The 20,499-nt window shown below is 36.7% G+C and overlaps 3 protein-coding genes across 3 annotated transcripts; all 3 read right to left on the reverse strand.

Annotated features, from left to right (window-relative positions):
* Positions 1-347: 347 nt before the first annotated feature.
* On the reverse strand, positions 348-3,353 carry LOC108978207 (uncharacterized threonine-rich GPI-anchored glycoprotein PJ4664.02-like). Its single transcript, XM_018948363.1, has 3 exons — positions 3,184-3,353; positions 1,582-2,507; positions 348-1,495 (listed from the first exon to the last, which is right to left on the reverse strand). Exons 1-3 carry the CDS (start codon positions 3,351-3,353, stop codon positions 348-350), a joined length of 2,244 nt encoding a protein of 747 aa, XP_018803908.1.
* A 783-nt stretch (positions 3,354-4,136) lies between these two features.
* On the reverse strand, positions 4,137-9,703 carry LOC108978209. Its single transcript, XM_018948364.1, has 8 exons — positions 9,615-9,703; positions 9,250-9,549; positions 8,950-8,978; positions 8,581-8,799; positions 8,082-8,480; positions 7,692-8,027; positions 5,274-5,600; positions 4,137-5,134 (listed from the first exon to the last, which is right to left on the reverse strand). The coding sequence occupies exons 1-8, from the start codon at positions 9,701-9,703 to the stop codon at positions 4,137-4,139; spliced, it is 2,697 nt and encodes an 898-aa protein (XP_018803909.1).
* A 1,412-nt stretch (positions 9,704-11,115) lies between these two features.
* LOC108978210 lies at positions 11,116-14,225 on the reverse strand. The gene is made up of 3 exons (XM_018948365.1): positions 14,214-14,225; positions 12,581-14,154; positions 11,116-11,629 (listed from the first exon to the last, which is right to left on the reverse strand). The coding sequence occupies exons 1-3, from the start codon at positions 14,223-14,225 to the stop codon at positions 11,269-11,271; spliced, it is 1,947 nt and encodes a 648-aa protein (XP_018803910.1). The 3' UTR covers positions 11,116-11,268.
* Positions 14,226-20,499: the final 6,274 nt, after the last annotated feature.

The raw sequence follows: 20,499 nt of genomic DNA on the forward strand, positions 1-20,499 counted from the left end.
CATCCACTGGATCTAGAGATAATCTTGCCTCTGCAATCCTACGTATACTCTGCATCTGAGACGATTCATTCCTATCCATGTGAACAAATTCGAAATTTCTCAGAAAATCTAATACATCTACATGAATTTAATTCTTTCTTACCCTTAATATGTTGCATTAACAGAAAACAATAGGTTTATATATTTCCAGTATATTTTATGGAGTTTCATTGTATATATACATATATATTTTTTTTTTTTTACCAAGTCAATGCGAATAATATGCATTTGGAAAGATTGAGACAACATCGTTTAACAAGAACACATTTTAAACTTTTAAACTACAAATTTTACTTCGAGTTATAATGTTACCATCGGTGAATGCTTGCTGCACCCGAGGAAGCAGATACAGTTGTTTCCTCAACTTTATCATGTGGTGTTGCTAGCGTCATAATTGCGGTTGACGAAGAGGTCGACAAGGTTGGTTGGTTGATTGTGATTGCAGAAGTTGTTTCCGAAGTTTCTGCGTTAGACTCTGTTGTTTCCTCAGTCCTATCATCATTAGTTGTCGGCGTTATACTTGTGGCAAAGGATGAAGTCGACGAGATGGGGTTGTGGTTTGTAGTTGTAGAAGATTTTGATGGATTTTCTGAATTAGACTGTGTTGTGTTTATAATAGTGGAATCCGAAGTGGTCGGCATTTTACTTGTGTCAGAAGATGTAGTCGATACTGTTGTGTCGTTGTTTGGAGTCGTAGAAGATGTTGGTGGAATTTCTGAGTTAGACTCTGTCGTTTCCTCAGTCCTATCAACAGTAGTTGTCGACGTTATACTTGTGGCAGAGGATGAAGTCGGAAAGTTTGAGTTGTCGTTTGCAGTTGTAGAAGACGTTGATGAAGTTTTTGAGTTAGACTCTGTGGTTACCTCAGTGCTATCATCTAAAGTTGTCGGCACAATAATTGTGATAGAGGATGAAGTCATAGTAGTTGTATCGGCACTTATATTTGTAAAAGGCGATGATGGAGTTTCTGAGTTAGACTCTGTCGTTTTCTCAGTCCTATCAACAGTAGTTGTCGGCGATATACTTGTGCCAGAGGCTGAAGTCGGAAAGGTTGAGTTGTCGTTTGCAGTTGTAGAAGACGTTGATGAAGTTTTTGAGTTAGACTCTGTGGTTACCTCAATACTTTCATCTAAAGTTGTCGGCACAATACTTGTGATAGACGATGAAGTCGTAGTAGTAGTATCGGCACTTATAATTGTAGTAGAGTCTGTGTTGTCTTCAGTCTTATCACTTGCAGTAGTCGATGTTATATCAGCGGTTGATATCGGCAAAGTTGAGGCAGTGATTGTATTTGTAGAAGAAATTGAAGTTGAAGTTGCTTTACTGATAGGTTTTGTCGGTTCCCTTGTGGTATAATCTGTGGTTGTGACCATTGTTGTTTTCGTTTCCATAGCTATAGTTGTAGTGACTCCTATAGTAGTTAAGTTCGTCATAATGGTTGTAAGCGTGGTTGTGTCTGAAAAAATCGATAAAGTCGTGATAAGTTGATATTTTGTAATAAAAGCTATTTACTTACTCTTGTATATTGTATAGATTTCTCACCATGGCACCTTAGCTGCGCAAAACGGATTTGTGTGCCTGCTAAATGTGTTGGTGTTGCACATACGGTATTGGCCGCGGAATTATTTTCTATTTGCTTCATGTACTCAATTGTTTCCATATTGTCACAATCGCATCTCCACATATTCCACCCCAATTCCATGATGATTCCTTTGGAAATAGCAGCGCCTAGGAACTCACCGTCCAGCGTCTGCAAACGATTATATCGCAAATCGAGCGATTTAAGTGTCGACAAAATGCCAGTGAATACGTTTTCGGCGATTCTGCTCAAACTGCAATTGACCAGCCGAAGTTCTTGCACTGCTGATAATTTTGCGAATGTATTACCGTTAAGTGTGTCGTTAAACTTCGTGCCGCTCAAGTCGACATACGTTAGTTTACTRTAGACGGTGGCGCTGTTACCACCCAACCACTCAGTGGGATCATAGATGGCATTGGAACAACATGATTCCTCTGTTTGTAGCAACACTAAATTGCTTAGACTCGTAGCCATTGGTTGCAAGAAATTACTAGCGTTCAAAGGCAGAGTTACCTGCTTGAGCGCATTGAACAGTTGGAAATTTTCCACAGCTTCCAAACCAAGAAACGTTTGCGCGTTCAAAGATTTCAATTGCACATCCACAAATGTTAAATTCGTCAATTTATTCAGCGTTTTGTAGTTAAAAGCATTATCGGCGATCGTATCGAGCTGGCAATTTCGTATTGTTAACGTGGACAACTTGAAACTCCCTGAGAATGTGGATCGGCTAATAGTATTTTGGTTGAATGTGCAATCCTCTATGATGACGTCAAAATATTTATTACCGCACCAATTCCAAATGTACTCGAATTCAACTTGGAGTGTATATATCGGACCTCCCGAGCATTTTATGTTCTGACACGAGTTATTGTCTGTACAAGCAAAAACCCTAAAAAATATATGTACATAATGTAGTAGTATTGAGGAAAACGAACTACTATATAACTATGAAAGCAACAGTATTTTAACGAAATTTATTAGAATTGTGATATGAAGTTTCTAGTACGTCAAATTTCTCTAAACTAATTAGTCTATCCATATGTTGGATCTAATTCAACCACTTTTGTAGCAATATGAATGTGAAGGTTGATTAGAACTGGACATGCAAAACGAAACTATAGTCCGTTAATGTCACTTCTAAATGTTTTTATTAGCATTATCCGTTCAAGCGTAGAGTGGGTCCGGCTTGAATTTTAGTTATCGTAGATATTTTTTACCAGCTCAGTTTTCAAGTTTTAAACAAGACCAAATGACTTTACCAAACAGACGATAAATTTTTTAAAAGTAAATTCTATAAATTTACCGTTATATCATTTATTTAGTGGAGATATAAAACTACCCTCAGCCAGTTAAAAAGTAAATTACTAACTCTTAATAGTTGGTGTAAACAGTATTCTGGAAATTGTATGAAATTTTCGTAATGAAAATTCTTAAAAAAAAAAAAAAAAACTAACTAATTTTGAGTTGATTAATCGGCTGAGTCTGCAAATGCTTCCTTACTTTGTCGTTGCTACTGGCTGAACCTTGTTCAAGTGCCCTACTGAAACAAACTCTTAAGTCCATACATCTGCAACAGAATACCGCCGTCGGTGCTAGCGTTAGAGATTACGTTCTTTATTTGGCTTGGTGCTGCAACTGCAATGACTTCGTCTGAAGGTGTCAACTCATATGACTCAAACGAAAGGCTCACATTATTCAACAGCAAAAGCAATGAGAAAGCGATTAGTAGTGGCATAATTAAAACTCTCATTCAGCTATGAACTAAAAAGGGTATAAGTAACCGTGAATATTTATAAAAATTAAATAGTCGTACTTTTTAATTTATCTTTGGGTTTCGATTTTCAGTTCCGCTTAGATTTTCACTTGACTATATCCTTTCAACCACTCCTAACAAACTGATTTTCAATATTCAATTTCCATATCACAAGTACCAACAATTTTCCATATTTAATTTATTTGATGAACAATTAATAATGATTTGCTTATCTGCGTACTAATCAAGTGACTATTGTTTGAATTATAGCTGACAATTGCCTGATAAATAGAATTCAGTGAGCCCGTAGGCAAAGAAGGAATTTTATTTTTTTTCGAAACGAAAGGCGTTTAATTTCATGGTAATTCGCATATCTCATGAGTTTAGGAAGCAAATGTAATGCTGGTATATTTAGTATTAAAAACAAAGATTATTCAATTTTAACTTGTTTATTTTAAGTTTTCATTAATATATATTATATATATACTATATTAATAGTTTTTCTTTACTACTTAAGAAATTTTTGGTAAATTTAATGACAATTAAGTTGAAATTGAGACTCAATTAATTGTTTATTTCGCACTACAAACTGCTTGAAAGCAAAAACGAACACCAAATAGCCAGACCGTGATTAAATGAAGAGAGGTATGCCCCGCAGCTTCTTCTTGACTTTACAATTATATTATATTATGTATTATCTTTATTATTATATAATCTCAATTAACAATCGAAGACTAAAATATTTCTAAAATTTCATTAAATCATTTAATAAATTTCCTGATAATAATCCAAGCTTTCATATTCGTTCTCCACGACATCCACTGGCTCTGGCGGTAAATTCGTCGGTGCACCCCTACGTACACCCCTCTGCTGCTGTTGCGCGTCTTTCATTACTACTGCCGATAGCTGTGAGGGATGTCGAATTGGTATATAACCACTGGTGTAGCTATTCGTTGCAGCGCCAACAACATTTGGTGGCAATGCAGGGGCTCGATGTATCGGAGGCTGATTCGTGGAAATATGTGCCACTCTTCGTTGTTTCTTCAACTCGATATCTTTGACGTACTGCATATAATCATACGAATTAATATTTAAGTAATTCTCCGGTGTCAATGAATCGCTGACCGATGAATGCATTTTGGAGAGTTCACTGAGTGCGTATGTTTTCGAGTCTACAGATGTGCGAATCGGTTTCGGTAGTAGTAGCACTTCGTGCGTGGTCGAAGCAATACGATGCAAACGTTTATTGCCATACAAGAAAGTTGGCCGCCAACGCAGTAGAAAATATACTCCTGTCACCCCCATAACTGCGCAAACAACAGTTACGAGTATGGCGATCGTGCAAAAAAGCGCAACAGCGTTATACTCCAACCATGCTTCAAGTTGCGGCAAGTGCGCTGAACGGCAATTAAATGGTGAGGTACTCATTTTATTCTTCGGTATGAGACAGAAGGTATAACTTCCATTCGGCACTAAGTTATTTATAACGATTTCGATATTATTCTCGATCTCCACATCCTCACTTATACTGTTGTCCGTCACTCGAAAGTAGATTATGTGTAAATCATTCGCACCGCCACCGATTTGCAATTGCACACTTCGCGATGATATGGGGGCCACATTGAAAGTGACGTCATAGTCACATAGCTTAAAGGCTACGATATCGCTGCAAGGTAAATACTTTGGCGCTTTATTTCCAAAGCAAGAATTTGTTGATGGTATAATCGTCGTGGGAACGAAGGTGCTCCAGGTCAGGGTCGTATCTTTGCGATTGAAATAGGTAAAAACGTGTGAAAACCGTGAGATTAGAAGTGAGTTTTTCATACAATGGATTAATTGAAATACATACATTTCGAAATAAGAATTAACAGGTCTCTAAAACCATCCAAGATTTGTACTTACTGATAACAATTTCCGTTGTATTTTCGGGGTTAACAGTTCCCTTTGTTGTTCCTTCCGTAGTATCATCAGTTGCTATTGGTATTGTTATTGTTCCCGTAAAAAAAGTTAAGGTTGTATTGTCGTTTGTTGTGTCGGTTAGTTGTGGCGTTGTTGTTGTCGATATGGGTTTGGATGTTTCCTTAGATGAGTTGTCTTCAGTCGTGGACGTCATTGGTGATGAAGGTGGTGTGACAGTCTCGCTAGTTGTTCCTGCAGATGTACTGATAGTAGTATATTTGGGTTTTGTTGGAGAAATCGTTGTAACTATTGTTGAGACCAAAGTTTTATCTGAAAAATTGTTAACCTTTAAAGAAATCTATACTCTTCTCTAATAAACTACAATACAGCTTACTACTTATTTATATCAAGTCCGAATTTTTTCTTGTAGGTTTAATAAAGTCTGTTTAAGAGACCACACTAGTAACTTTCTTAAACGCAATTTCAGCCATATTTGCGAACTTTCCGAAAAAGATATTTTGAAAATGCTGCTTATTCTTTGTCAACACAATTCTAGCGATGTCTTAGCTACCGTTAGGACCGCCCCTGAACAAAAGAAAGTCGCGGTTTTCAGACTTGTTGGGTTGCTCCAGAAGTTGTTTCAATAATGTGCGCAACACTATTTCTTGAGATAGGGTAATGAAGTGAAAAGTGTCTGCGCTATAAGATAATGTACTAAGAAGGATAGTTGTGGTAAATCTTGTAGTTTCTGTATTGTACCCTGTTGTAGACGTCGAAAGCCAAGTTGTACAGGGTTTGTCCGGATAGTAATAGGACCGAGTCGATTTAAAAAAATTTATTGAACCAATTCTTTAAAAACTTTAGAAATAGACTCCTTCTGCGTCGATGCAACGCTGCCAGCGCGATTTCCAAGCATTGAAGGTGTCACGGAAGGCATTTTCCGGTATAGCCGTGAGGTGCACACTGCCTGGATCCCCTATCATCGGCCTTTTTGGGCAAGGAAACAAAACAAAGTCCAGGGGGTCACATCTGGGCTGTAGGGAGGTTACAAAGGCGGTGCAAGTCGACGCACTATCGTGATGCGACTTCCAAATCGGCTGCGATGTCTTGTCGAACCCGAGTGACCCATGGTTTGAGTCTTGTTGATGTCAAAAAAGACAATGAGAATCGTTTTCACTTTGGATTTGGGCCAAAAGACCTGGTGCCACCAGTGTGTGATCTTCCCAATCCACAAAAAGGGAAACATCACAATCTGCGGTAACTACCATGGGATTAGTCTGCTCAATAAAGCTTATAACGTTTTGTCTATGATAAAGGTTATAGCCCACGGTCAACAATTTGATTGGGCCTTATCAGTTTGCGACTTCTTTAATCTACTCCTGGAGAAAATAGTTCATCTCGAACTAAATAGAGAATGTACAATCTTCTATAAGGGTGCAACACGTGCTAAGTTCTTCGGACTGAGTAGGCAAAACTCTACAAGTCACCCATAATCACCTGTACTGCTATGGTATGGTATGAGGCGTGACTTATGGTCTTTTGCGTGTTGGCAATGGTGAATACCGCAGTAAATGGAACGATGTGCTCTACGAGGTATACGACGACATTGCCATAGTTAATCGAAATAAGAGACAGCGGCTTCACTGGCTAGGTCATATCATCCGAATAGATGAAAACACTTCAGCTCTGAGAGTATTCCACGTTGTACCCGCCAGAGCAAACAGGTGAAGAGGAAGACCTATGTTGAATAGAACCTGGTTACACTTGGAGTCTCCAATTGGCGCCGAACAGTGAAAAGTAAGAACGACTGGTGCGCTGTTGCAAACTCGGCTATAACAGCGTAAGCAGTGCCTAATTAAACCAAATGTCTGATTAAACCAAATTTGGCATCATATTGCGGGCAAACTCTTTTTTCGCTCTTTAATAATTTCATGTCAAGTTCGTTCTATTTTCTGAATTCCAGTTCACCATCTCCAAATAAGAGCTCTGTGTTCTGATATGATGACGAACTTGAAAATATTATGGCCAAGACTGTCGGAAAAAGGTAATTGTAACAAGTAAGGAGGAGCTCATATCGGATATAACCGAATAATTATTCTTATGCAATTTGCAAATTAAGAAAACTAACAGACTAAACAATATATAAGCTGTAAGGATGCTTGAAAATCGATTAATTAGGTACAAAAGATGGGGATAGGAGAAGTATTGCCCAGATTTCATTTCTTTTAGGCAAGAGGATATTCTAATATTAGAAAGATATTTTTTCTGACTTTCCCAAAACACATCGGATCTTTGCATGGTAACAGATGCTTATAATAATCACAAAATAGTGATACGCTAGCAAAACTGTCCGAATCTCTGAATCCATTTCATTTCTTTGATGTGGATAGTTATAGTTTCAGAAATTTCTAAGATACTTACCAGTGCTTTCACTTACATCTGTTCCTTCCGTTGTAGCTGACGTCATTAAGGTTGAGTTGTCGATGATAGTTGTATAAGTTGTTGGTAGAGTTTCTGGACTCGATTCTGCAATTTCCTCAGTTTTATCATCTACGGTTGTCGGCGCAATATTTGTGGTAGAGTCTGAAGCCATTAAACTTGTGCTGTCGATTGCAATTGTGGAAGATGTTGGTATAGTGTCTGCACTAGTCTCTTTTGTTGCTAATGTGGTTTCAACCGTAATAGTTGTGGTTGGTGTTGTAGTTGTAGTTGTAGTGGCTGCTGTGGTTGTTAAGATTGTTGTAGGTACGGTCGTGACTGAAAAGGTATTTTGTTATTTATGCATTATCATCTCATATATGAATTTCTCACTGTAACAGCTTATTTGCGACGAACTAACTTGTGTGCCTGCTAAATCTGTTGGTGTTGCACATACGGTATTGGCCGCGGAATTATTTTCTATTTGCTTCATGTACTCAATTGTTTCCATATTGTCACAATCGCATCTCCACATATTCCACCCCAATTCCATGATGATTCCTTTGGAAATAGCAGCACATAGGAACTTACCGTCCAGCGTCTGCAAACGATTATATCGCAAATCGAGCGATTTAAGTGTGGACATAATGCCAGTGAATACGTTTTCGGCGATTCTGCTCAAACTGCAATTGGCCAGCCGAAGTTCTTGCACAGCTAATAATTTAGCGAATGTATTACCGTTAAGGGTGTCGTTAAACTTCGTGCCGCTCAAGTCCTGTCTCTTATACACATCTAGATGTGTATAAGAGACAGGCATTGGAACAACATGATTTCTCTGTTTGTTGCAACACTAAATTGCTGAGACTCGTAGCCATTGGTTGCAAGAAATTACTAGCGTTCAAAGGCAGAGTTACCTGCTTGAGCACATTGAACAGTTGGAAATTTTCCACAGTTTCCAATCCAAGAAACGTTTGCGCGTTCAAAGATTTCAATTGCACATCAACAAATGTTAAACTCGTCAATTTATTCAGCGTTTGGTAGTTAAAAGCATTATCGACGATCGTATCGAGTGTGCAATATCGTATTGTTAAAGTGGACATCTTGAAACTACCTGAGAATGTGGATCGGCTAATAGTATTTTGGTTGAATGTGCAATTCTCTATGATGATGTCAAAATATTTATTAACGCACCAATTCAAAATGTACTCGAGTTCAACTTGGAGAACATATATGGGTCCACCCACACAAATGACTGTCTTACACGTGTTGTTGTCTGTACATTGGAAGCCCCTAAAGCAAAACAATAAAAGAAACAAGGTATACATTTTTGAAACTAAGTTGTGTAGAACTAGCTTTTGATTTTTTGACGTTGACCAACAAAAAATTATCTTCTTTAGAAAAAATATTCTTTTAGACTCTGTTTTTTCTAGAGTTTTGACCCTGCAGTCACTCTTTCATCCGACTCAATTATTTTTGGTCTAATGATAGACCTAAAATTTCTAGCAATGCTTCCTTAATTAATCAATTTAAATTAAGTTTCTCTTTTTAATAACTAATTTACTTATGTGGCTGCCGCTGAACGCCACTCATGTACTGCACTGCTACGTCCACTGCGCCACTCCTTTTCTCCTCTTCGTCATAAAGTTTTATATTATCAAGTGCAGCTTCCTCCATTGCTATACCTTGGTTGATGTTAGATACGGTTACTACTTCCTTCGTTGGCGTTTCTGTTTCCCTTGTATGGCTTCCACCGGAAGGTGTCACAGTGTGCTCATATGACTCGCCCGAGAAATTCACATTACTCAGCACCAAAAGCAATGAGAAAGCGATGATTAATGGTATAATCAAAAATTTCATCCAGCTGAGAAGTGAACAAGGATACTAGTAAGCAATTTTATATAAAATTAAAATCAGTAAGAATCTTACCGTATTCGTTTGGACTCATAGCAATGGTCATGTACTTTCGGCTTTTTGTCTATTTCATGATTAATACGAAATGATTTCGATTTAAACATTTTATCATAATCAAAACAATTTTAGTAATACTATTTCCACACGCGCAAACTCATTTATATCTATATTTATGTAGGTATAAAGACCGTTTCGCCTCGATTGCCGTGATTTTCTGTCCACTTTTGCGCCTTCAACAACTCTCAATAAACTGATTTTCCATATACGATTTCCAAGCGCATTTTGCATATCTCTCTATGAACGATTTTTCATGCTTAATTTATTTAGTAAACAATTAAATTCGATTTGCTTATCGGTGCACTAATAAATTAATGATTATTTGATTTGATAAAGCCAACTGCTTGCCGATGGATGTGATCGTGTAACGCACGATGGTGACTTCTTTATGTGGAAATGAGTAAGCACAATATTCGTGTATTAGCGGTAGTTCGAGTGATTTCCGTTAACCCTTTCCAAAATGATTAATTTTAACATTTTTTATTTTATTTCTGAATTGATTMAGATTTACTTTTTGGAATTTTGGAACATTATATTTTAGTTTTTGGTACCGCACATCAAAGGGTCTCTGGACTTTGATTCATTGCAGAGGCAATAAGTATTGTATATCAATATTTGATTTTATTTTATTAGACCATTATGTGAAATCATAGCGAATAAAATAGAAATAAATACAATAATAAATACGGTCAAAGCATTATTACATAATAAAATAAATAATTGTTGCTCAGTGCTTCCGGAATCGAACGTAAGAGTGATCCAGTTCGAGGTTCGTTACATTTTTTAAAGAAAAAATACATAAGCTTCAAATCTATTGGGTAATATTTATCATCATTCGAAAAAACCTGCTTTAGCATTTATTTTTCGAAGATTATTTTTATCAAATGTTGACCTACTTCTCAGATTGTTCATTCATTGAGTTAAATTTTCGATGACTCGTTTGGGCATTTCGACTGGTAACTGCCGTATGACACAAGTATTGTGTCGCTACAAGGATTGAATTGAAGCGGAATTGTCCGTATAGATTTTAGGCTTTACATATCCGCGCAGGAACAAGTCTAACGGTGTGATATCACATGATTTTGGTAACCAATCGACCGACCAAAACCGTGAAATTATAGAAATATGGACCGATGATTCCACCGTCCAAGAAGCCACAGTAAACCGGTGTTTGTTTTTTTTTTTTTTTTTTTTTGCGGCAATTTTGCTTGTTTATATACCCATTGAGCCTAATTGCTGAACAAAATTTGACACGAAAACTTCGGAAGTTCTCGGAGCTTCGAAGTTTTGTTTTCCGGTTTTGAGCGTCCAGTTTAAATGGACATGAAGCTGACTTCGGCTACGTTTTTAGTGGTGGACAAATATTTATTCTAGAGATTTTGCAAACTGAGAGAGCTACAGTTCCAACGACGTTTCATAAATGAGATAACAGTTCTTTTCTCAGTCCTCCCTTCTTTATTACATCGTTAACAGAATACATAGATTTACATACTCTACACGTATACAGTTTTAATTTAGTGATATTGTTCGAGTTCTCATATTTGTGAACATCGCCACGCTCCCTACATTTTATTATCTCAGCTCTCTGCATTCTCATTCGCTTCCGTCACAGTTATATTGGCATCGACGCAGGAGGCACCAGCGCAAGAGTAGTTGTACTAGACGTCCGTGCTGTTGGTAAAGCTGGCAGTGGATCATTTGAAGCACGTTTGTTTCGGGGCAAAACTTCTGCATAACTGACTGAAGTGCATTCGTATTTGGGTGCCAAGGTTGACATGTAACTGTCAATAGATTCCAATTCAAGTGACTTCTTCTCATAATCGGAAGCGGCATCTTGTATACGAAGATAAGCCGGTATTACTTCGTATAAGTTAGCATTCATATAACTTTGATTACTCTCAACACTAACAACGGAATCACGACGTATTATGTGATTGTTGGAGATAGGACTATTATTGGAAGTGTCGTAGGCGCTGAAAAATGATTCGGAAGTATGAGTATGTAAAGAGTATTTGAAAATATAGTAAAAACGTATACATAGAATCGAGACTGAATACGCTTCAAAATAACTGCAACAGAGCTTGAAAAGCTCATTAAGGGGAATACGGGAATACATCAAAGGGTTGCTTCTGAGCACCTGGATAGTCAGCAGAAACATTTTTGCGAGACGTGTTTCGTTAAAACAGAGGTTGCGGTGAGTGGAAGTGTGATAAGAAAATTTGAACATGTTTGAAAGTGACCCCAAATTTTCGAATAACGTGAATACTTGAGTATGATTCCGAGACAAAAGGGGCAATCTTCCGATCGGCACACGCAGGCGTCTCCTCGCCCAAAAAAAAGGGAAACATGAGCGAAGTGAAAGCGATTTTCATTGTTTTTATTGACATCAAAGGCATCGTCCATCATGAATTTGTTCTTCCTGAACAAACCGGCGACGCCAAGATTTATGTGAAAGTGCTCAAGACACTGAAACGAAGGGTCAGTCGGGTCCGCCAGGAGATTGCAACCGATTGAAAGATGCTCCACGAAATCACCCCGGCTCACACCGCCTTTTCTTTGAAGTGCTTTATAACCAAGACTTCCCAATGCTTCCGCAGCCGCTGGGCCTATAGGCCAGATGGGGCCCTCCCGAATTTCTTTTTGTTTCCTTGCCTAAAAAGACCGACGAAAGGCAAGCATTTTGAGACGACAGAGGGGAGCATGCACCTCGGCTCCCAAATTTTGACGCCTTCAATGTTTGAAAATTGACTTGGCAGCGTTGCATCGACGCAGAAGGAGCCTCTTATGAAAGTTTTAATTTTTATCGATTCATTTTATACAGTTTTTAAAGCGACTCAGTCCTATTACTTTTCGGAAAAACTCTGCACATATATACTTTCATTGCGCAGAAGGAAGGCGTTTGCTTATAAAATTTCAATACACACCTGTGAGAAGTGCGCTGCGCCAATGTCTGTTCCTTGAGCTTCAAATTCTCCAATGAGTGCTGCTTTGGAAAGATGACTATATCCATTGAGTTGGCGCTTGTGGTTTTCACACGTTTACTACCCTTCAACAGTGTTGGCTTATGTTTTAGTAGCATGTATACGCTGGCAATGCCCAAGAGGCAAGTAAGTAACACACCAAGTACGGTCAACGATATGCCCGTGAACCGCATGTCACGCGACAACCATGTATTATAGACTACTTGAAGATTAGAATTCATGTGTAGTGAATCACAGTGATATGGAGAAATTTTTAAATCATCGTTGGGCATCAAACAAAATGTGTAGGCAGTATTTGGTAACAGATTGGCCACAATTGTTGTATAGCTGATGGGTCCAACACAACCCAGCCCATATTGATTGTAGTTAACTGTCATGCTATAGTAATCATCCACAACGCTACTAAACCAAATCAAACCATATAATTTTTTCGAATCGGTTATTTCTAAAAGCACTTCAACACGCAAGTTCGGCAGTTCTGTCAGATGAATCTGTGTTTCGGGCCACATAACGCTGTGCCAGGTCACCATGGTCGCAAAACCAGGTACCAGGCAACGTACTAATATTATGTCGTCATCGCCATCACCAACAGTAGTAATTATCGTTGAAGTTTGCTTAGTTGTAATCGTTGATAAAGTCTCTCGCGTTGGGGTCGTAATGTACTCGTTGCCGTAATCTGCTATTGTAGTGATCGGTTTTAGTGTTGTCGAATTTGCAGTTATATTCAATTCGCTGTGACATATACGCTCATCCAATACCGATACCATTTCTAATTCGATGGGCTCGTGACATGTCGGAGGATTGCTTTGAAAGATCAGTATTGAATTCATTTCCGTGCGCAAGTCGCACGTACAATTCCAGGGGTTATAATTCAAATCGATAATTAAATCATCATAAATTGCATGTCTGCCGAAAATCAAATGATTTATTGTGGTCAGCTGATTATGGGACAAATTGAGGTATAACAGTGTGTCGGTGATTTTGGAAAACACATAATCGGGTAGGTATTGTATATTCGAGTGTGATAAGTCCAAATATTCTACGACCCACAACTTTTCGAACGTCTCTTCGGTAAATGTATTGGTAAAGTTGTTATAACTCAAATCCAGATATCTCAAGCTATTGAGCAAACTACTCGATGCTGTCGTATTAGTTATGTGCTTGATGTTGCCTTGCAGTGTAAAGTTTTTTATTTGGTATTTGATATAACCCAGAAAATCATCGCAAACTAATTCTATTGGCTTATTTCGCTGTATGATGGAAAGTATCGTGAAAATTTTAGTAGTATTCTTGAAAATTGTCTTGTTTAATTCCTCCAATTCTAAATTCTCCAACTGAATCTTCCTGAAGATGCCTTTTTTGAAAGCGCCCGCATCAATGGCGGTGACATTGGATGAGCCAATGTAGAGCATACGCACCTTATTGAAATATTCACCAAGAAATCCAAATGAAATTCTTTGTTGCGGAAATTCCACATTATAAAGGTGCAGCTCTTGTATGGCTGAACAATTGGTGCTCTGAAAAATTTAATATTTATTAATTTTAAACTATATATTTATGTTTTAATTAATTTCACTGCTACGCACATTAACTAACAAAGCAATTTCGATGCTTTTATTCAGTTGGTCCGCACGAGTATTCCCGCAAAATACTTTACATTGATACTCCATGCATTCAGGTACGCTTCCGGTGATGGTGACATTGACATAGTTTTTTCTATAAATCGAAAAAATGTAAAAGTTAGTATGTATATATAGTATAGTATGTCTAGCATAATGAGTTCTCTAGCTAGCTTAAAGGACCTAAAGAAGGAGCACAATATTAGGAATGTGGTTGGTCTGTTGCAGTTCAAGGAAGCGCTCCCTGAATGTGCTGTTCAATGCTTTAAGGATTTAAATATACTTATAGTTTTCCTATAAGCCTTCCACAGAAATCTAAAAAAGGAAACGAACAACAGTCACATAAAAATAATCAAGCGCGAAATAGAAAGGGAGGAATAGAAAACATCACAAACAAACAAAAGTGTCAATCGTCTGCTAACAACAACCAGGCTATGGTGATCAGCTCAGATGGCATTATAGCGGCAGACGCTAGTATGGTGACGGTGCGAGAGAGCGAGAAATAAACAAAAGTGTCAAGTCTCTACTACACTCCTATTTATGTATGTAATTTACCATCTCTTAATCTAATGCGCTCGAGTTTCCCCATGGATCGATTTTTTTCTCTAATCTGACGAACTCTTCCCAACGCACGCCTCCATCTTAAGGGCTCATATTTGGTAGTGCTACATAAAATTTTCTGACACGCTTTAGTAACTGCAAAAATCCCCTCTTGGGCTCCCCTACTATAATATTAATATTGGGTAGTCGAAAAAGTTTTTTCGTATATGAATAAAGAAATATGTTACATCTTGGTCGACCACTTTTTGCCCTTTTCCCGCTAGAGACATTATTTTACCAGTGTAAATCGAAATTTCGAAATTTTCAGAATGGAAGCAAACCATGGTTGTGCTACACGAACTGATACAGCATTGTCTTCGTGGGCCTCACAAATTTCATTGGTGACATGCGTGGCATTCTTCCCTTTTTTATACAAATATTTCAAAATATAGCGAATTCCTTTATTATTTTCACTCATGTTTGAACAGGTATAACTGTTTTCACCGAATTTAATTTTTTTTGTAAACGAAGCTTAAAATCTCACCTTTCCAACAAAATACGAAAATACTTTTTCGACCTATAATTAAATGAATAATAATTTAATAAATAATTTACTTCACGACTAATTTGCACGCGTGGAAAAGTACAACAAACTAGTAATGTAACGGACATGAAATCTAAAGCAGAACACAATTTTATATTTGATTAGAGCAAATACCATAATTTAAGGGAAAAGTTTATCATTTACGGTAACAGATAAAATTATCGTTAGACATGTTACGTCGCATTATCCACTGTTGTTTCCAAAAACAAACGTTAATCGTAATATGTATTTGTGCGATAATGATAATGTAAATCAGAAGAAAATATCCTACACACTATTTAGTTGAAGATGAATCCTGTAATGGCATTTTCACGAACAGACGGAACAAAATTAAATATTAATCGTCGGAAATCGATTTATTGTTTTTCAAATCGTTCTGGATTAAGAACTATTATATTTTATATAAGATATTTTCGAAGGAATTTTACCACGTTGATTGAGGTATCTTGAAAACATGCGATCTGAATGTATAAATCGCCTTTTCAGGTGTCGAAAAACGTTGACCTATTAGTTTATCTTTTGCGAATGGAAATAAAAACGTCCTTCGGTGCCAAGTGATCCTATGACTCATCAAACCCAAAACTTCGATTTTGCCCAAAAATGTAATTGGCTCAGTCGATACGTAAGAAACCACATTGTCTTGGTTATAAGTGATCTGTCTTCGAAAGTTGGTTTTGCTGATTTCTTGAAAGACAACTGGCAAAAGATTATTTTATACCACTCACAGAATTTAGTGTTCTGTGTTATTCTAGTGGTACGTTGCGACATGTTCAGCTTTCCTAACAAAAAAAAATAAAAAAAAAAAAAAAAAAAACTAACAAAAAAAAAAAAAAAAAAAAAATATATATATAGTTGATTTAGTCTCATCATGGATCATATAATGATATTGCAATATTAGTTTGCACACAACATCAATAGTTTCAGGAACAAAAACTAATTTGGACAACTTGTAGGAGTAAAGTAGGAGTGATCTAGGATCTCGTTTGAATTCACCATACCAACAATAAACACTTTCCCTTGATGGAGCTTCATTGTCAAAAATTAAATTATCTGTATTCATGTACTCTTGATGAGTTATTCCACATCGAAAGTTATAAAAAATAATCGCAGAAAAATATTTGCGAATTAACTACATTTTATTTTGTCTGGAAGAATATTTGAAGTTACTGTAAACAACACAAATAGCGCCCAAACTGTCAACCTTACGATAAAGTTGTTGGTTGCCAGCTCGCAGCATTAGAATTGCCAAATTTCAAAATAGAAAAGGTAACCTACGTCTTTAATGGACTCAAAACCATTTTGCTTTTGAATCGTGAGAATGGAGTATTTCATTTGAAATTGAAGGAGTCTATATGGTAATATTTTTTCCAAAAAAAAAAAAAAAACAAAATTTTTTTTCTATTTACGTTCTTCTGTATTAATTATTTTTTTTATTTATCAACACTTTTTCATGATTTTAGTAGGACCGGCAACTTACAAAAACGTACTTCTTAAGAATGAATTGGGTTCTTATGTTTCAGATGATTCAAATATGAGAAATCGTATCCGCCAGTGGCATTTCATCTCCCCAGCCATTACTCCAACACATGTCATCAAAAAATTCCGAAAAATATTTTCATACACTCCACGATATACCCCGTGATTTGTGAAAAACCTTCTATTGTAGAATAAAAATGTCTATGAAAAAACAAAAAACAAAAACAAAAAAAAAAAAAAACAAAGGCCAGATGACCCTACTGAGCCGTTAAAGAAGTTCTAAAAATATGTTTGGAAAAAATCAAATGATTTCAGAAATTCCACTTTTTTAGGTTCTATTTTCAAATATTTTATTTTTAAACATCTTATATTTGACAATCAAAAATTGAAACGATCAGACTCATAGTATTGTTATTTAAAAAAGACATAATAATCTTCTACAAACGAAAAAAAGACGACTACTTAGCTGCCATAATCAGTAGACGCTAGCCATGCCTAATGCAATTTACTAGCGGATACTATACCAAGGCTAGCGACCATTTGAGGAGAAATTAGATTAAAAAAAAAAAATATTTTGTGCCAAACTAATGTACTTGGTAATAAATGTACACATTTTTTACGATCTGATTAACTTTGTAACCTGCCACAATAGTTAGTAAATCGAAATAAATGTCAGTTAGTAAATATCTTTGATACATGACCATAAAATACATAATTAGAGGAAAGCATAAATATTCACTTACTCTTCACATACCTTCTGGAAGTTACAAATATTTAATTTCCATGTCGCACATTTGCAACATTAATTGGTATACTCACAAAAATTTCAATGCCGATTCTCCTTGTTTAAACAAATACTGCCAGCTGTTTGCCGCTTCCGTTACATTGCGTTGTCGGCTCACATCCACAGCTGCACAACTTTCACACAAGAGCACAAGAAGAGTTAATATTTTTAAGTAGCATACAAAAACTGCAGACATTTCAAACGGAGAGTAAAATTTCACACAGTCACAGCGTACACAGGTGTCTCTGCCAGAATATTGCAAAAATGTGTCAAAATAATCACTAATAATTATTTTTTCGTACTTTCTATGAACTCGTTTATGATAACAGTATTTCACAATGTGGTAATGTATGTGAGCGAATTTAATTACACTGGCTTGCCGCTGGTTGGCCATTGACACAAATACAAGTAATCCTAAAGAATAGGAAGTGATGGATTAAAGTCAATTCGGCGCACTCATCTACACACGCACAGATACGGTGGACTCATATATATGCAAGTATGCTTTTTTATGATACCAACTAACATACCCGTTTATTATTGGTTTTTTGCACCATCGGATTTAGTGTATTTTCCGCGCGTTCTGCTTAGCGGCGTGCAACTCAGCCTGCCAAGCGCCAAAGTACTACTGAGCGTATGAGTGACATGTGAGCAGCGTATAAGGACCTGAAATCCCATGCCACAGACTGGTTTATCTGTGCACAGTGCAACAATTTCAATGGTTAGTAAGCAATATTTTTATATACATAATCTATGCATATTCGTAATGTTATGCGAAGCATGCCTTCAGGAGCATCTGCAGCTGCTTAAGCTTCCGAAAGTCTGGATCGCTATGGAAAAATTTAAATACAAGCTTCTACATCGAATTCATGCACATGTGTACCAACTAGCGTGAGTATAATAGCCATTAAGCAGCCGTATTACAAACCCGCATAGTTTTAAGGATTCATGGTTTGTGACTTGGCTTAAATGCTTGTTAGTACCGTTTTTAATATTACGGCTAATTGAAGGCAATATTGTTTTAATATATGATTACCCATATAAGAATTATCATATCCGGTTCACTTCGCTTCGCTGAACAAATATTCATTTTGTTCCCCTAAAAGTAGGCAATATTTGTATTTTCAATTCCCCGAACAAAATAATATTATATATGTACAATAGATCAGGGTAAAGAGTTGACTCCGTTTCTCTCACTGTCGACACCTCTTCAGTGTTTCATGCTGTAAGGCCACTAAATTTTTAAGCGTTGCCTTGTAAGTGCTGGACAACTGCAATCTGCATTTTGAAATAAATTATTTTATAAAATTTTTTCCCCAACATGCATCAAATAGATCCACATTGCGGCGTGAGAAAAGCCTAGCTGTGCATTGACAAAAAATATTAATAAAAGCTATAATACTGAAGATAAATGATAACCAATGAATGAGTATGGCTTTTCGGGAGCAAATCCAACTGATAAGCTTACCGATTACAGCAACTAATAAAATGAACGTGACACTTGTTTAGTAGTATGTGCTCGTGTGAGTGGGTTAGTGTAGTAACAGGTATTTTGGTACCGAAATTAAATTTAGTGAAAAGCAAATAGTGTGATATATTTTAGAGCAGACAGCTAAATAATTTTTTTATTCTTTATTCTAGAACTTTAACTATCAGAACCTTTAATCTTTTCCATAATTCTTGACAACTTAACTATGATCAAACATTTTTAAAATAGATGAAACCTTATAAAACCAATATCACCTGTCTACAAAGGCAAGGCTTCTTTGGTAAAAGGTACTTTTTATATTTGAAAAAGTCATGATATAACTGCCAAGGGACTATGTGAGATACCTAACTCCAGCAACTCCATTCTTACGAATCAGAAAATTGTATTCATTCTAAATTCCACTTTGTTCTATTCTATGCATTTTATAGTCTAGAAAAAATTGGCTACACTCCTTGCGCTATTTATCGAACTGATAATGCTTGATATCAGTGCTGTATAATAAACAGGCTATTGCGGTTGTATAAAATAATTACTTGAGGTAACCGGTTGTAAAATTGTAATTACAGGCAGCACTGTAGATAATTCAGGCTTTATCTTGGAGCATAGCTGAACAGATTATTGATGCTCTCCCTGAAATAACTATGTTAAAAATATCATAATTCATATACACTTAAGGTTCGGAGTTATCAGACCGCCTAAACTAATTTAATGCAAGACTTTTCCGAAAGTCAAAACGATCGCTTGCCACAAAGGAAAGTATAGGGTAGTCGGAAAAGTCTTTTCGTATTTCTAATCAAACTTCAACTTATTTTTGCATATTTATAATGAACTTTAATGACCCAAATATGTATAATTTTGGTCACCCTTTTTGCCATTTTTCCGCTAAAGACAATAGTCCATCAGTTTAAAACTTTTCTAGTTTCTCTCTCTTCTCCTGGAGCCAACTTTACTCCATTAAAGGAGTTCTGTATTGACCGAAACAAGTCCGATGGTGCAAGGTCAGGAATATATGGTAGATGCATCAAAACTTCCCAGCCAATTTCTCCCAAATTTTGCCGAGTTATCAAAGATATGTGTGTGGAGCGGTATCCTGATGGAAGACGAAGCCTTTTCTGTTGATTAATTCTGGCCGTTTTTTTCGATTGCTTGGTCCAGTCTCGTCAGTTGTTCAACCGTTCGGCCAGGCAGCTAATAGTGGATGATTCCTTTCCAGTCCCACCAAAAACTTAGTTTCAAGGCATCAATACTGGCTTGGCGACCATTTGTTGAGCTTCACCACGCTTGAACCATAATTTGGTCTATTAAATTTTTCACAGACAATTCATGTGGTACGTAAACACAGAGGGTTGT

Source organism: Bactrocera latifrons, unplaced genomic scaffold (genome assembly GCF_001853355.1).
Source record: "Bactrocera latifrons isolate USDA-ARS-PBARC rearing strain unplaced genomic scaffold, ASM185335v1 scaffold_12, whole genome shotgun sequence".
NCBI classification, from domain to species: Eukaryota; Metazoa; Arthropoda; class Insecta; order Diptera; family Tephritidae; genus Bactrocera; species Bactrocera latifrons.

Excerpts from the sequence above, each read along its gene's own strand:
- LOC108978209 (XM_018948364.1), bottom strand. The coding sequence starts at position 9,703 with ATGTTTAAATCGAAATCATTTCGTATTAATCATGAAATAGACAAAAAG. Across the intron at positions 8,481-8,580 it reads AACTCTGCCTTTGAACGCTA|ATGTGTATAAGAGACAGGAC; the intron begins GTAATTTCTTGC and ends ATACACATCTAG. Across the intron at positions 5,601-7,691 it reads AGATGTAAGTGAAAGCACTG|ATAAAACTTTGGTCTCAACA; the intron begins GTAAGTATCTTA and ends ACAATTTTTCAG.
- LOC108978210 (XM_018948365.1), bottom strand. Across the intron at positions 11,630-12,580 it reads GCGCAGCGCACTTCTCACAG|CGCCTACGACACTTCCAATA; the intron begins GTGTGTATTGAA and ends ATCATTTTTCAG.